The sequence below is a fragment of the Pteropus alecto genome, unplaced genomic scaffold (assembly GCF_000325575.1).
Source record: "Pteropus alecto unplaced genomic scaffold, ASM32557v1 scaffold700, whole genome shotgun sequence".
NCBI lineage: Eukaryota > Metazoa > Chordata > Mammalia > Chiroptera > Pteropodidae > Pteropus > Pteropus alecto.
Window position 1 is genome coordinate 349,046 of NW_006429611.1, and position 13,696 is coordinate 362,741.

Here is a 13,696-nt window from a genome sequence, read left to right on the forward strand (position 1 = left end):
GCTCCCACCCTGGCGCCCCGACGTCCCGCCCTCCTTCGTTCCCGGGCCACTCCGGGTCGGGAAGGTAGGCGGGCCCAACCACGGTGGGGCTCTGGGAGCCGTCGGCCGGGTTGCAGGCGCGGGGAGGGCGCGGGTCTCGCTCTCTCCAGCGAACCAGCCGTTGCGCAACTTGAGGCGTTTGCCAAACCCGCTTGGCCGGAGCGCGGCGGACGGACACGCTCGGTGAGGACGGGGATCGAGTGAGTGGGCAGGTGGGCGGGCGAGTGAGTGCACACACGCGAGAGTGTGTGGGTCACCGCGAGGTTGTGAGAGCGTCCCCCAGGACGCCGCAGCCCGAGCGGAGTCGGACCCACGCGCCCCGCCGCGGGCCTGCGCTTTGCACCCGCTCCCTAAGCCTGACCCCGCCTCCGCTCCCCCGCCCCTGGCCGCTGTGGGGCGGGTGTGCCCGGCGCCGGGGCGGAGCGAACGCAAAAGCGCAGGCGTGGGAGCGACGGGGGCCGTGACCAGATTGCGTGCGCGCGCGCGCGCGCAGAGCCCACGTGCGGCACCCGCTCGGCCCGGTCCGGCTCCGCCCCGCTCCTCTCCCTCCGGACCCGTCGGGCCATGGGTTCCGGCCGGGCCGCAGACTCGGTGCGAGCGCGCTACCTCGTGTACTTCCAGTACTTAGGCACGGACTTTAAGTACGTCGTCCGGACCCCTCCCGTGCCCGCAACACCCCCCCCCACGCGACCTGGCGCCGCGGGAAGCACCGGAGCTGGACACCGACGGCTGCCGACCTCCCGGCGCCCGAGGGGAGGGTGGGAGCTATATTTAGGATCCGCACGTCTGGCCTCGTGCCCCAACACCGAGGAAGAAATGGCCGCGTTGGTCTCATGGGGCAGGTCTGGGGCCGGACGGTCTGCCGCCCGCTGACCTGCGCCTGCCTCTGCCCACAGCGGGGTCGCGGCCGTCAGGGGAACCCAGCGTGCCGTCGGGGTCCTGAACTACCTAGAGGTGAGCTCCGCTGGCCCGTCCCCCGGGATGGAGGGGGGCGACCCCGGGGACGGGCAGATGAGAGCCCCGCGCCTCTGGAGCACAGGGGGCGGTTCCTCGGGGCTCTGGTCCTCGATCGCGCTGCCCGCTCCGCCCCCGGCGGCTCTGTCCCCACAGGAGGCCGCAGAGAGGCTGAACTCGGTCTTGCCGGTCAAGTTTATCATCTCCAGCCGCACAGATGCTGGAGTCCACGCCCTGAGCAACGCTGCGCACCTGGATGTCCAGCGCCGCTCAGGCCAGCCGCCCTTCTCCCCTGAGGTCCTGACCCAGGCCCTCAACACCCACCTGCGCCACCCTGCCATCCGGTGCGCAGCGTTCTGCTCTCCCCCCCACCCCCACCGCGTTGGTCAGAAAGGACTTTGTCTGGATAGGTGTCACTTGTGGGGGTTTCATTCCTCTGGTGTGCCTGCCCTTACTTCCACAGGGTCCTGCAGGCCTTCCGAGTGCCCAGCGACTTCCATGCCCGCTATGCAGCCACGTCCAGGACCTACCTGTACCGCCTGGCCACCGGCTGTCCCGGGCCTAGCCAGCTGTCAGTGTTTGAGCGAAACCGATGCTGGGCACTACGGGCTGAGTGAGTTGCAGATGTGAGAGTGAGTGGGGGTGCTGCCAGGCCCACCTGGCTGGCGACTTCCTCCTAACCGCTCACCTGGCTCCCTGCAGCTGCTTGGATGTGGCTGCCATGCAGGAAGCTGCCCAACACCTCCTGGGGACACATGATTTCCGCGCCTTCCAATCAGCCGGCAGTCCATCCACTAGCTCTGTGCGCACACTGCGCCGAGCCTCAGTGTCCCCCGACCCAGCCAGCCCCTTTGTCCTCCCCCAGGAGAGCAGGTGAGGAGGGGCAGCTTGCACACTCGTCTGGAGATAGTGGGGCCTGGACTTAGCTTCAGCACTGTCCCTGGCAAGGGCAGTGCAGAGGCAGGACGTGGCCAGCCTGGGAGCTCCCTAGACACCTGTGGGGCATGCTGGGCTGCTCAGTGATGCCCACGAACTGCAGCTGTGCGCTCCCCCCAGGCCGGGGTCCCTGCCAAGCTGGGGCACAGAGCACGGAGAATGCTGCCTTTCTCTGAGGGCTGCCCGCCTTGCCCAGAGTTCACTGCCTAGTGGATGGGTCTTGGCAGCTGCTGAAAAGGTCCCACTGGGGGAGGAGCACCAGGCCAGTGGTTCCGGCCCAGCCTGACGGGGGTTGGTCCTTCTGCCCCAGCACTGTCTCAGGGGCCTCCAGCCTCGTGGCAGCTGCTGACTTCTAGAACCTTCCCAGTTCGGGCCAACACTGAAGGGAAGAGGCACTTCTGCACTGTCAGCCTTGGAGTCACGCCAAAGAGCCCCCAGCCCGAGGCTTGGGTCTCTAGCAGATGAGCTGGCCACACTCCCCTCCCTCAGCTGCCCCAGAGCCAGTTGCCAGGACCTTAGCTCCTCTGCCTGAGGGCTCCATCCCCACAGCAAGGCCCAGGAAGGCTCTGCTGCCCCTCGCTCTCTCAAACAATCTCCCTCCTACTGGTCTCCTTCAGGGGTGGGTGGTCAGTAGAGGCTCCTGGGATGAAGAGAGGATGGGAAAGTTTTTCCAGGCCCCTTGCCCTGCCCACTTCCCTTGTCTGGGGCCAAACTGGTCTGGGGCTGCCCTGTGGCCCGGACGTCACAGGTACCTGTGTCCCCAGGAGGTTGCAGTTCTGGACGCTGGAGTTTGAGAGCCAGTCTTTCCTGTACAGACAGGTAGGTTCTGTCCTGGGGTAATCCCGGGGGTGGGGGCAGGGGCTCAGGCCACTGTGGCAGTCTTGGCCTTGGGTTGCAGGTGCGGAGAATGACAGCAATCCTTGTGGCCGTAGGGTTGGGGGCCTTGACACCCACTCAAGTGAAGGTGATTCTGGAGAGCCGGGACCCACTGGGCAGGCATCAGACACGTGTGGCCCCAGCCCATGGCTTGTTCCTGAAGTCGGTGCTATACAGAGACCTTGAGGACCTGGGTGAGAGGACGTGGCCTGGGAAGGTCCCTGTCTGTACCGCACTGGCCGACCCTCCAGGCTGGGTCCTTGCTGGAGGGGCTCTTGGTGGTAGAGCTGTCACAGCTCGTCTGTGTCGTTACAGCGGCCAGGAATCCAGCCTCTGCCCAGCAGGAAAGCCCAGCTCTGCTGGGAGACTTCAGGCCAGAGACCAGCAGCGCAAAGGCAGGCGGCCTGGAGTGAGTGAGTGCCGGGCTCCCCCAGCCCACGCCCACTCTTGACCTGGCCCCTTGGGGGAGGGGGTCTGAGAGGGGGTCTTCACGGAGGGAGAAGGGGCTCCAAGCTGACCCAGGGTCTGTCCACAGATCCTGCCTCCAGCGATTCCAAAGCTGCCGGCCTCAAGTGCTCTGTGGGGTCCATGGCACTGAAGCAGCAAATGACCCTCAACGCCCAGCGAACCTCAGGGCTGCCACAGCCCACTAGCCGGACCACTGTGACCCGCTCTGTCAAGTACTCAAGTGTCTGGGGCCACAGCAGGCCTCCCGTCTCCCTGAGTCCCTTGTGCGCTGGGTGCCCATCTGCCCCAGGTGGGCTGCCCCAGGGGTGGGCATGGGAAACGGATGTCAGCATCATGAAGGAAAAACACAAGCAGCCTTTGGTTCAGCGTGTAATGTGCATTAACACCCCAGACCCAAAAGTAGAAATAAAAGGTAAAGGGGCTTCAGAGCCATTTATTTCTGCAGCCGAAAACGCCCACTTGGGCAGACATGTGACACTGGTCCCCACGGACGAAGGCTGTGGCCACCTGTGGGCTTCACACCCGCAGAGGGGAGACCCAAGGCTGAAACATGGTCCTGGAGTGGAAGCCCACGTCCCTATGGCTGGGCAGAGGGCGGCGGTGGCTGGTCAGCTGCCTCCGCTGGGAGCCTGGGGCAGACCCTTCTTGAGCAGGGACGTGAGATAGCTCCCCAGCTCCTCGTCCTAGGACAGGAGTGAGGGGCTGTTATCTCAAGCCCCCCAACCTACCCCATTGGTCTCTAACGTGCTGCCAGGGGCCAGCCCTCCTGGGTCTTGTCACAAACCTGGTAGGTCCAGGAGACCAGCAGCACCTTGGTGCCTGGGTCCTCTGAGTGGGCAGCGGCCTGAATGAGGATGGACTCCACAGTCACGGAGCCATCGGGAAGGTGCTGCACGCAGTGGTCCTTGAGGACGCTGTGGGAAGGTTTGGTGAGGCCCCACCCCAGCCCGCTGGCGCCCCACCCCCAGGGCCACAAGGGGCGGGGCCAGGCCCACCTCTTCAGGTGGCTGTAGACGCGCAAGGCCATCTCCTGCTCCTTGCGAGGGTCGTGCAGATGCACGCGGCAGGTGAAGCGCAGTTGGTGCTCAGCCAGGCCCAGCTCCTTGAGGGCCTGCTCTGAGGACACGAGCCGGAAGTTCTGCGGGACAGGGGCAGGTCAGGGAGCACGGGAGGGCCCCCCAACCACCCCAGCATGATGGCCCCTCCGCGCACTCACATTGTCCTTCATGACTAGGGTGCCGTGCAGGAGCCGGGGCTTTTTGGCGTCAGGGAGCAGCCCTGCAGAGAAGAGGGCGGGGGTGGGAGCCATCAGCGGGGTCCGCCTGCTCCACCTGGCCCCACCCCGCCCAAGTGCCTGCCCCGCGTACCCTGTGCCATCTCCCGCTTCAGCAGCCCCAGCGAGATGCCCACAGGGATGCTGGGGCTCGTGGGCAGTGTCACCGTCTCGCCATTGGCCGGCATGTAGCAACTGACCCCTGGGCCAGAGAAGAGAGCCTCAGCGGGGCTGCCCAGCCCTGCCCACATCCCTCTGCACCCCGAGCCCACCTGCCCCGCTGCCTACGGAATTCCTGCTCGATCTTCTGCTTTAGGAACTCCATCTTCTTGGCCTCGCCGTGCACCAGCAGCACGCTCTCCGGCTCCGCCTGGCCCACCAGCTGCATGATGCCCTTGGCGTCCGCGTGGGCGCTGAATGACATGTACTCCACTTGCATCTTGACCTCGAGCTGCAGCGTCACAGCACACACGGGCCGTCACCCTCCACCCAAGCAGGCCCCGAGAGCACTGGGGAGGCTGGGACTCACCACCTGCCGCCCCTCCATCTCCAGCTTGCGCTGCCCGCTGAGGATCTTGTGGCCCACAGTGCCCTGCACGCAGTAGCCAGGCATGATGACCTGCGGCAGAGAGAACGGAGCTGCTGGCCATCTGCATGGCCTGCTACCTCCCGATGCCCCAGCCCACCTGCTGCCCCTCGGAACCTGAACCCATTGCCAGCCCCACTACAGACTTGGACAGACGGGGGTCTCAAGCACGAGCCTGCCCAGGCCTCACCACCATGACCCCTGCTGGTGGCCAAGGGGTGGGGGAGGCCCTGCCTGGCACAGCAGGCCTGTCCCCAGGTGGGGGGCGGGGGGAGCTCCAGGGAGCTGCCCTGGGGCCAGACCCTCACCATGTTCTTCTCGTTCCCCGCCCACTTCCGGAAGATCTGCAGCGACTGGCCAGCATGCAGCATCCCTGGTGTGGCAAACACGACCTGCGGGTGGCCGAGGGGTAGTCAGACCCAGCCCCTCGCCACCCTCAGAGCAGTCTGACCCTGTGCCCACCCCAGGCCCCACCCTCTCACCTCATCTTGTCCCCAGTGCAGGTGTGCCCACTCCCCAGGGAGACCTGCAGGTGCCCCAGCGTGCCCCACAGGGAAGAGACGCACACACATGGCACAGCCCGGCTGCAGCAAGCACAGGACAGCCAGGCCTGCACCTCGGCCAGGGCCTCACCATCGGGCCCGGGTTGTCGGCAAAGGCGCGGTCGAAGGCCTTGATGTGCTTGAACTCGAACATGTTCCTCTGCACAAAGGTCTTCCGGATCTTCTGGTTGGTCCAGGTGATGAAGAGCTTGTAGTAGTGGTTGGCCTTCTCCGTCAAGCCCGTGGAGAAGTAGATGGGCGCCTTCAGGTTCATGCGCTCCCTGGGGACAGGGCAGCAGCCGTCACGTCAGCCCCACGCCCTTGGCTGTCTCCCGCCCCATGACTGAGCAGGCCGGTGCCCTCAGCCCACCTCCTCCAACAAATGTGGGGGCTGACGTGCACGGAGGCCACGCATGGGAAGATGGTGCCCGCGTGCCGTCGCAGGCCTCCTGGCTTGGGCAGGCGCCGTGGACATCGGGCGCCCTGCCCGTGAGTGCTGTGTTGACGTCGCTGCAGCCTGCCCTCTGCGTGGAGCCAGGCCGAGGCCCAGCCGGCTGGACACAGGAAGATCGCATGGCCCATGCTGTGTGCTGAATGGCCATCTCACAGGCACAGGCGTCCGCTCCCATCCACCCACCGAGTCCCGGGCTCCCTGGAGCCAGCCCAGCTGTACCTACCAGAAGGTCTCCAGCAGGATGCAGAGCTCCTGAGCACGGCCCAGCGCAAACACCGGGATCAGCACCTGTAGGGGACCAGGGAGGGGCTTGGGTGGGAGCCCCCAGCCGCAATGCCCACCCAGGTCAAGGCCACATGTGAGTGCAGTGGCCGGGGCAGTAGCTCCCTGTGGCCACCTTCTCAGAGTGCTGTGAAACACAGACCAGCTCTGCTGGCAGCTCTGGTGGCCAGAGGCTGCATCCAGAAGTCATGGCCGGGCAACCTGAGAGCGGGGGGCCCCACCCACTCCTGCCCCCAGGCACGATGTACCCAGAAGTGACCCCGGTGGGTGCCCCGGCCAACCCCTGTTGGGGTCTGAGACCTGAGGGCAAACAAGTGCCCCTGGGAGGGCCGGAGGGAGTTTTCCTCCCCCCGGGGTGGGCAGCCCTCCCTCCCACGGTGCCCACGTGGCCCGGGGCCCTTCCTGACGCCCCCACCGCGCCAGCCACCTTGCCGCCACGCTCCACGGTCTCGTGGACCTTCTTTAGGAAGTCTCGCTCCCGGCAGCGCTTGGAGTCGCGGATGGTCGTGGCATACGTGGACTCCGTGATGAGCAGGTTGGGGCGGCATCTGTCGATCCAGGCAGCTCTAGAACAGTGGGGGTCATATCCCAAGGTGGACAGGCCACATGCCACAGGGCTGGGAGCGATGCACTGGCCCCCAGCCCAAACCTGGCCAGGCCCTCTGGCTGGCAGCTGCTCCTCTGCACAGGGCCAAGCAGTGACATGTCATGGGAAGCACTCAAGGGGAGACAGGAAACACAGACTCTGACTCTCATGGGGGACACAAGGGGACACTAGAGCGCTGACCACTCAGGCACCCAGCGTGTCTGGGGCGGGGTGGGGCTTTAGAAGATCAAACAAACACACAGGCGACTTACCCCAGATGCCGGTCCGGAGTCATGTTATAATCGCCCTGGCAGAGAAGGAAGCATCAGGCAGGCACCCCCTCTCCCTGCCCAGGCAGCCCCACCTGGGCCCACACGCTCCACTCACCGTGTAGACCACCGACTCAGAGCCCACTCTGATCTGGAACATGGCGGCCCCCAGCACGTGGCCCGCATAGTATGCCTTGATTTCCAGCTCCTCGTCCACCTGCAGGAGAGGGAGGGCGGAGCTCAGGTCTGGGGCTGTGCTGGGGCCGGGGGGCGGAGGAGGGCAGCAGGGGCCAGGAGCAGATGGCACGTGCTCGCCTTTCGCTTCGTCCTCGTTTTCACATCCGACACCAATTTTCAATCAAAAGTAACCAAACCCAAAAGACAAGACTAGAGAATAGAAAACAAAAAAAACAGCCTGGAAAAGCAGACTCTAAAAGGACTGTGATTAAATCACTTGAAGAAATAAAAGGCAAGATAAAGAATATTGGCAAAAAAATAGAAACTTAAAAAAAAAGTGGAAATTCTAAAACTAGGAACTATATACAATAAACCAAATTAAGAATTCAGTCATTGAGTTTAACACCACACTACACGTAACCAAAGATAACGCTGAATGGACACATACAGAAGGAAGCATCCAGCCTGAAGGACGGAAGGACAGAAGGCTGGATAAAGCCTAGAGCGAGACCCCCACCTGCCCCCCAGGGCCCCAGCTAGAGGATGGGGACCAGCACGGGCTACCCTGAGAGAGGCAGGTGAAAGGCACCAGGCCGGGACACAGGATGTCCCGCCCCTGAGCAGGTAAGAGAAAACACGGAGCCCTTCACAGCACGCTGCCCCAGAGAAAGGTTCTGACACACAGCGGCCGGGAAGGTACATCCAAAGCAAATGCCGAGCTGGAGCCCCGTAGCTAATGAGAACAGTCCTGGAGCACAAGAGAGGGTGAGCCATCCGCCAACTGTGCAAAGGCAGTGGCCACCCCCCGCCCACAGACCCATGCTGGCTCTTCCGGCAGATCAATCATCCCAAGTTAAGAAGTAAGGGACACATGCACAGGGCAGCAGTGAGAAAGGGAAATACAGAGCGGACACCCAGTGAACCTGCTGGCCGCAATGCCGTCCTGACGGGCTCGCACACGCACACGCGCACGCGCACACACAAAGCCAGAACACGCAGAAACGGCAGCCTCTGGAGGCAGCTGGGAAATGTCCGAGGCCCCTGCCCCGTCCAGGAAAGAGGCAGCACTTAGGCTTTTGTCAGCATGGTCGCATTTTACCATCTCTGCCACTACGGCAATTGTGAGAGCACATAACTGCCAATCAAACAAAAGAACCAATTTTTAAAAAATCATTCCCAAAAAGGGAATAAAGGAAAGAACAAACAGAACAGGAAGGAAGAGCAGAGTGTCGCCGGCGAGGGTGCAGCGAGCCGGAGGGTCTCTGTGCATAGCACCAAGGACAGGCAACAGGCTGGGCTCAGAACAACCCAGACTACACACTACTCCCAAAAGCCACGTTTAAAATGTGACACATAAAGGCTGAAAGTAAAAGAAAATGGAGAAAGATGCACCGTGCAAACATTAACCAAAGGCAGGGGAGGCGGGAATGGTGTCATCCGATTACCAGAAAAACGACTTTCAGGTAAAAACTATCACTAGACAAACACATGACACTTCATGTTGACAGAATGCTTAACCAGGAGAAAATGACCCACAACGTGTAGGCACAGAATGGCAAGCAGAACGCAGACTCCGAGGAGAAACAGTCAAATGCACACCCTCTGATAAATTTTACCAAATTTGACATCTCTCGCCCGCTTTCAGGCCTCCGTTTCCCTGCCCCGCACACAACCGTCGCTGAGATGAAGCCCAAAGTCCACCGCCCAGCACCGGGCGCCCCGCGGGGCTCGCTCGGCGCACCGTCCAGCCCCGCCTTCCCCCTGGCCAGCACGCCAAGCTCCCCCGTGCCCAGACGGTACAAGCGTCCCGCCAGCCTGTGCCCCTCCAGCCTCTTCCACGCGCTCAGGCACAAAGCTGGGCGAGGGGCAGCGGACACCACACCCCTGCCCGAATGCCGCCTCTGGGCCGGGCCCCCCTACCGCCTCCTGCTGACGCCGCAGTGCCTGCCAGAGACCCTGACCTGGACCGTCTGGTGGAGGTGGACGGCCACCACCTTTTTCATGCAGTCCTTGATCATCTGGGAGGTGAAGAAGTTGGCCTCTCCCTTCTTGTCCACGGCGATCTTGCGGTAGTCCTCCAGCAGGATGGGGCAGATGGCCTGGGTGGGGTGGGTCATGTAGATGGGCCCGTCGTAGCCCACCATCTCGCTGAAGTAGGGGAGCGCCCCGCAGTGGTCCAGGTGGAAGTGGCTGGGGGTGCGGCATGGTCAGCCGGCCACTGCGCCCCCCACCCCGCCCCACCGCCCGCACCAGCTCGACTTGGGTCATTCCGCCTACCCACCCGCCCGTTGGTTCATTCATTCACTGAGTGCCTACTGTGCGCCAGGCACCGTTCTAAGCACTGGAGAACGAGGGGCAAAGAGACAAACACGCCCGCCTTCCTGGACCCGCAGCCTAGGCGCCTGGCTCGGCAGTAAGCGGGCGAGTGACGACACCGGACGAGAACACTCTCCGTGAAGAGAGCGGGAGCCGCCATCTCCGGTGGGTGGTCGGGAGGACCCTGTGGCACGTGTACTGAGGGGGGACAGAGGCGGGATGAGGCCTGGCAAGGCATGGGGGCAGAAGGACAGCAGTGCCATGCCACCCACAGACGAAGCCCTAGTCCGAGGAGGGGCCAGAACGGCAGGGGCCTCAGAGCAGCTGAGGACGAGGGGTCTCTGGCTGCAGTGGAGGGCCAGCAGGAAAGGCTGAGTGGTCACCAGGCCATGGGGTGACGGTCAGGGTTATGAGATGGCTGGACTTGAGACAGGTCTGTGACGCTGAATGTGAGGGGTGAGGCAGGCTGCCGCCCAGGGGAGGTCAGGAGGTCGGGGGCGGTATGAACAAGTGGCCTGGGGAGGCGTGTGAGGATTGAGGACTGGCAGGGGGGACAGGGCAGGCACTGCCACCAAAACATGGCTGAGGCTGACTGACAGGAGCCTGAGAACGACCGGGTCCCAACGAGTGAGGCGCCAGCTGTGCACTGGTGGCCTCCGCCCCGCCACAGGCCAGCTGCCCTGACATAGCCTCATCTTCCTAGGTCACCTAGGCTGTCATCCACAACCCGTGGGGACACAGCCGATAGGCATACACAGCACTGTCCTCCTTCCACAGAGCTCACTGCAGCCCAAGGAGCAGCGTGAACACCCACGACCACACAAAGACACTGCCATCGGGGCCAGCGTCCAGAGCAGGCAGGCGCCAGCCCCGGGGTGACCCACAAAGGCAACCCGGGGCAGAGCCCAGGTCAGCGACGCCCATGGCCGGCCGCCTCCGCAGGCCGAGAGCGGCTCTCCTGGGGGAAATGAGCAGCACCGCCACCGGCAGCTGACAGGGGCCCACCTGATGATCACACAGTCCAGGAAGTCGGTCAGCCGGCCGTTGCGCGTGATGTAGGAGAAGTCGGGGAAGCGCCTCTGAGGGGCCAAGAGCGCGTGTCAGACCGCGACGGCCGCCCGGGTGTGCGGGGGGCGGCCGCGCGCCGGCGCCCCTCCCACGCCGCGGCAGGGCGCTGCCCGCTCTCAGCCCCCGGGAGCAGAGAGCAGGTCAAAAGCCGAACCCAGCACCTGCACCAGCCCACTCCCGCGACCCTGCAGCAGCCCCCGAGCCCCTCTGCCAGGGGATGGTGGGGGCTGCCCAGGAACAGCGACCCCAAACCCACCTCCTGCCACTACCCAGTCGCCCCGACTGCCCCCGCTCCATGGGTCAGAACCTCCCGCTGGGTCCCGGGGTCCTCGACAAGGAGGGAGCAGGGCGACAGGCCCACCCACAGGACTCACGTCGTCATTGAAGCCCATGTGCATCCCACAGTCCAGCATGACATTCTTGCCCGCAATGGAGACCAGGATGCAGCTTCGGCCCACATCCTGTCCGGCTCCTGAAGGGGCGATGGGCAAGGTGCTGCCAAACCTCTCCCTGCCCTCCCGCCCCTCCTCGTCCCTGCAGAGCCCTCAGTGGGCCAGGAAATGACCCACGGCTGCTGCGTGGGCCGGTGAGGCGACGCCGCCGCCCCCTCCACACGCTGGTGGGCGAGGGAAATGTGCGGGGAGGGGACAAGGCGCCGAGCCCTCCAGGCGAATTCCAGCGCGAGTGTCCCCCCCAACTGTGCCTCCAGCCCCAGGCCCGGCCTCTACCACCCAGGGTCAGTAGATGGAAGAAGCCCCTCACCCCTCAAGGTCGCAGCCCACCCACTGTGACCCACCGGTACCCTCAAAGGCCAGGACCAAGTAACAGGTGCTAGACTGTGGTCCCAGCACCAAGAGGCAACCTGGCACTACACCAGGCCTCGCCACTCCTCCTGAAACCTCGGCTGGGGTCACATCTAGGCTGTGAGGCCCCCTCCCCCTGGACCTGCTCTCGAGAGGTGTCAGGCACCTCCTGGTGGTGCCAGCACAGAGATTCCCCATGTGGCTTTAGGCTAGCTGTGGGGAAACAGGCCCCAGATGCCCCGTGAGGACCAACTACGGTGACCAGACCTTAATCTGAATCTCATCCACGCTCCTGACTTCTAAGCCCTGCCCAGCGGCTCTAGCCCAGCAGGGCACATCCTGGGTATCTGTCACCTCCTCTGGGGCCTGGGAACCCAAAAACAAAAAGACGCAACCTTGCCAGGGCCTGATGACATGCTTTCCATCTTAGAGCCTACGAGCCTCCCTCTGCTGGCCACCGGACCTTGTTAGCACGACACACACCAGGGCGACAGGGCCTTGGCCCAGAGCAGGATGTGGGCTGGTCCTAGAGAAGTGTGTCACCATGACAATAACAAGTGACACCAGCCAAGAGCTCTGTCTGCGTGCATCCGGCACTCCAGCCAGGATGCACAGGAGAAAGCAAAGGGGACATCCTGTGCACAGGGAGCCCACGCTCCAAGCCAAGGGGACAGATGAGCCTGTGGATAACACACACCAAGTGCACCAGGTGGACATCAGCACCACAGAGGTAAGTCGGGCAGGAAAGGGGACACGGAAACTTCCAGAACCATGGCAGGCTTATGACTTGCAAGCAGGGTGGAGAGGGACAGCTGGGGAGGGGGGCAGGTGTGCAAAGGCCCTGCAGCGCAGGTAACCTGGGACACTTTCCACATCTGGCCCAAGCGACTAGGGATCCTGTAAGGCAGACACTGGTGAGGGGAGACTGGAGCTGAAGCAGTTCTGCTTCGATGACACTGAAGCTGGGTGACTTTGGCGGCACACCCAGGCGAACCTAGACTAGGGTATCAGAGGCAGAATAAAGGACTATTTGAGCAGAGCGAGCAGCAAAAAGGAGTCAAATGGGAAAGGGGCTGGAAAGGGGTCCTGCACAGGCCCCGGAGGGGAGGGCATGGGGCCACAGTGGCCAGCGGGGTCCCTGTGTCAACGGCTGGGAGAGGCCGTGAGGCTGACGACACTTATGGCAGCGTGGGTTGTGTGCTCTGACCCTGCTGGCCAAGGGCAGTGGCGTTCGCTGCGGCTGTCAACAGGTCAGTGTCGGCACTGGAGCTGGTGGGCTATTTCGGAGAGAGCTCACGGCATGAGAATGTGCAGGTGGAGGGACATGCAGCGGAAGGGGCTCTCGACAGCCCAGTGACAAAGACAGGAGCTGGAACAGCACACAGAACGTGAGCGGGAAGAAGCCCAATGGGATGTGGAGGGCCAGCCACCAAAATGACCACCTCAGCTGTCAGAATGACAACCCCAGCTGTTTCTGGGTCCCTGGATTTGAGTGATCTTTTCCACTCCTTACTGTTCTGGACTGTTCCGGCTTTTCAAAGTGCACGTTTATATGTTTTGCAAAAGGCAAAGCTACTTTAAACCTTGCAGAGGCCAACTAAAACAAGGGCTGAACTGAGGGCAGACCACCAGGTTGGGTAAACGGGAGGCTGCAGGGAACCTGGGCGCGAGACAGACGCGGGTGGAGGGAGAGTGGCCGGTGAGGAGGCAAAGGCACCGGCCCGCGTGCAAAGGGAAATAAGGTGTGGAGGCGGCGTCGCTCGGGGCCGCTTTAGGCGATCTCGTCCTCATCTCACTGTGAGGAAAATGGGACAAGGCGAGGTGGCCAGGACGTGAGCCCAAAGCCATCGCCCGCACTCTCTCCACCAAGGGCCTGAGCCGGCATGAGCAGTGGCCCCAGGCCTCCGTGACCTCGGCTCTGGGAAGGAGGCCGGTCCCCTGCGCCCCTAGGGCACGTCCCCAGACCACCGCCCGGGGCAGCGCCCGCGAGGTGGCGGCCGCAGGCCCCTCACTCACCCAAGGGAGTGACCCTGATCTCGGGCATCCTGCCGGGGCGCGCTCCAAAGT

At 63.5% G+C, this 13,696-nt stretch overlaps 2 protein-coding genes across 5 annotated transcripts; one reads left to right on the plus strand and one right to left on the minus strand.

Annotated features, from left to right (window-relative positions):
- Positions 1-479: 479 nt before the first annotated feature.
- On the plus strand, positions 480-3,695 carry PUSL1 (pseudouridylate synthase like 1). Of its 3 annotated transcripts, none has more exons than XM_015591400.2 (9): positions 483-680; positions 936-993; positions 1,150-1,337; positions 1,457-1,606; positions 1,696-1,866; positions 2,694-2,748; positions 2,828-2,999; positions 3,121-3,214; positions 3,341-3,695. In XM_015591400.2, exons 1-9 carry the CDS (start codon positions 604-606, stop codon positions 3,456-3,458), a joined length of 1,083 nt encoding a protein of 360 aa, XP_015446886.1. In that variant the 5' UTR covers positions 483-603; the 3' UTR covers positions 3,459-3,695. The 3 variants fall into 3 exon arrangements, with proteins under 3 accessions (XP_024902288.1, XP_015446886.1, XP_006903959.1); XM_006903897.3 differs by having other exon boundaries at positions 484-680; positions 3,121-3,218; XM_025046520.1 differs by lacking the exon at positions 1,696-1,866 and having other exon boundaries at positions 480-680.
- Positions 3,680-13,690, minus strand: INTS11 (integrator complex subunit 11). 2 transcript variants are annotated; one of them, XM_006903896.3, is made up of 17 exons: positions 13,646-13,690; positions 11,201-11,298; positions 10,764-10,837; positions 9,404-9,632; positions 7,384-7,482; positions 7,269-7,303; positions 6,838-6,976; positions 6,352-6,416; positions 5,766-5,955; positions 5,441-5,524; positions 5,076-5,165; positions 4,835-4,997; positions 4,641-4,748; positions 4,490-4,551; positions 4,269-4,411; positions 4,058-4,187; positions 3,680-3,956 (listed from the first exon to the last, which is right to left on the minus strand). In XM_006903896.3, the coding sequence occupies exons 1-17, from the start codon at positions 13,671-13,673 to the stop codon at positions 3,882-3,884; spliced, it is 1,812 nt and encodes a 603-aa protein (XP_006903958.1). In that variant the 5' UTR covers positions 13,674-13,690; the 3' UTR covers positions 3,680-3,881. The 2 variants fall into 2 exon arrangements, with proteins under 2 accessions (XP_006903958.1, XP_015446785.1); XM_015591299.2 differs by lacking the exon at positions 10,764-10,837 and having other exon boundaries at positions 9,404-9,541.
- Positions 13,691-13,696: the final 6 nt, after the last annotated feature.

Bases quoted from the DNA above. Each gene is read 5' to 3' on its own strand.
- INTS11 (XM_006903896.3), bottom strand. From the start codon at position 13,673: ATGCCCGAGATCAGGGTCACTCCCTTGG. The intron at 9,633-10,763 runs GTGGGCCCCTGT...CCGCACCCCCAG, and splicing joins CTGGACTGTGTGATCATCAG to CCACTTCCACCTGGACCACT. The intron at 4,188-4,268 runs GTGGGCCTGGCC...ACCTTCCCACAG, and splicing joins GTCTACAGCCACCTGAAGAG to CGTCCTCAAGGACCACTGCG.
- PUSL1 (XM_015591400.2), top strand. From the start codon at position 604: ATGGGTTCCGGCCGGGCCGCAGACTCGGTGCGAGCGCGCTACCTCGTG. The intron at 1,867-2,693 runs GTGAGGAGGGGC...CTGTGTCCCCAG, and splicing joins GTCCTCCCCCAGGAGAGCAG to GAGGTTGCAGTTCTGGACGC. The intron at 3,000-3,120 runs GTGAGAGGACGT...GTGTCGTTACAG, and splicing joins CAGAGACCTTGAGGACCTGG to CGGCCAGGAATCCAGCCTCT.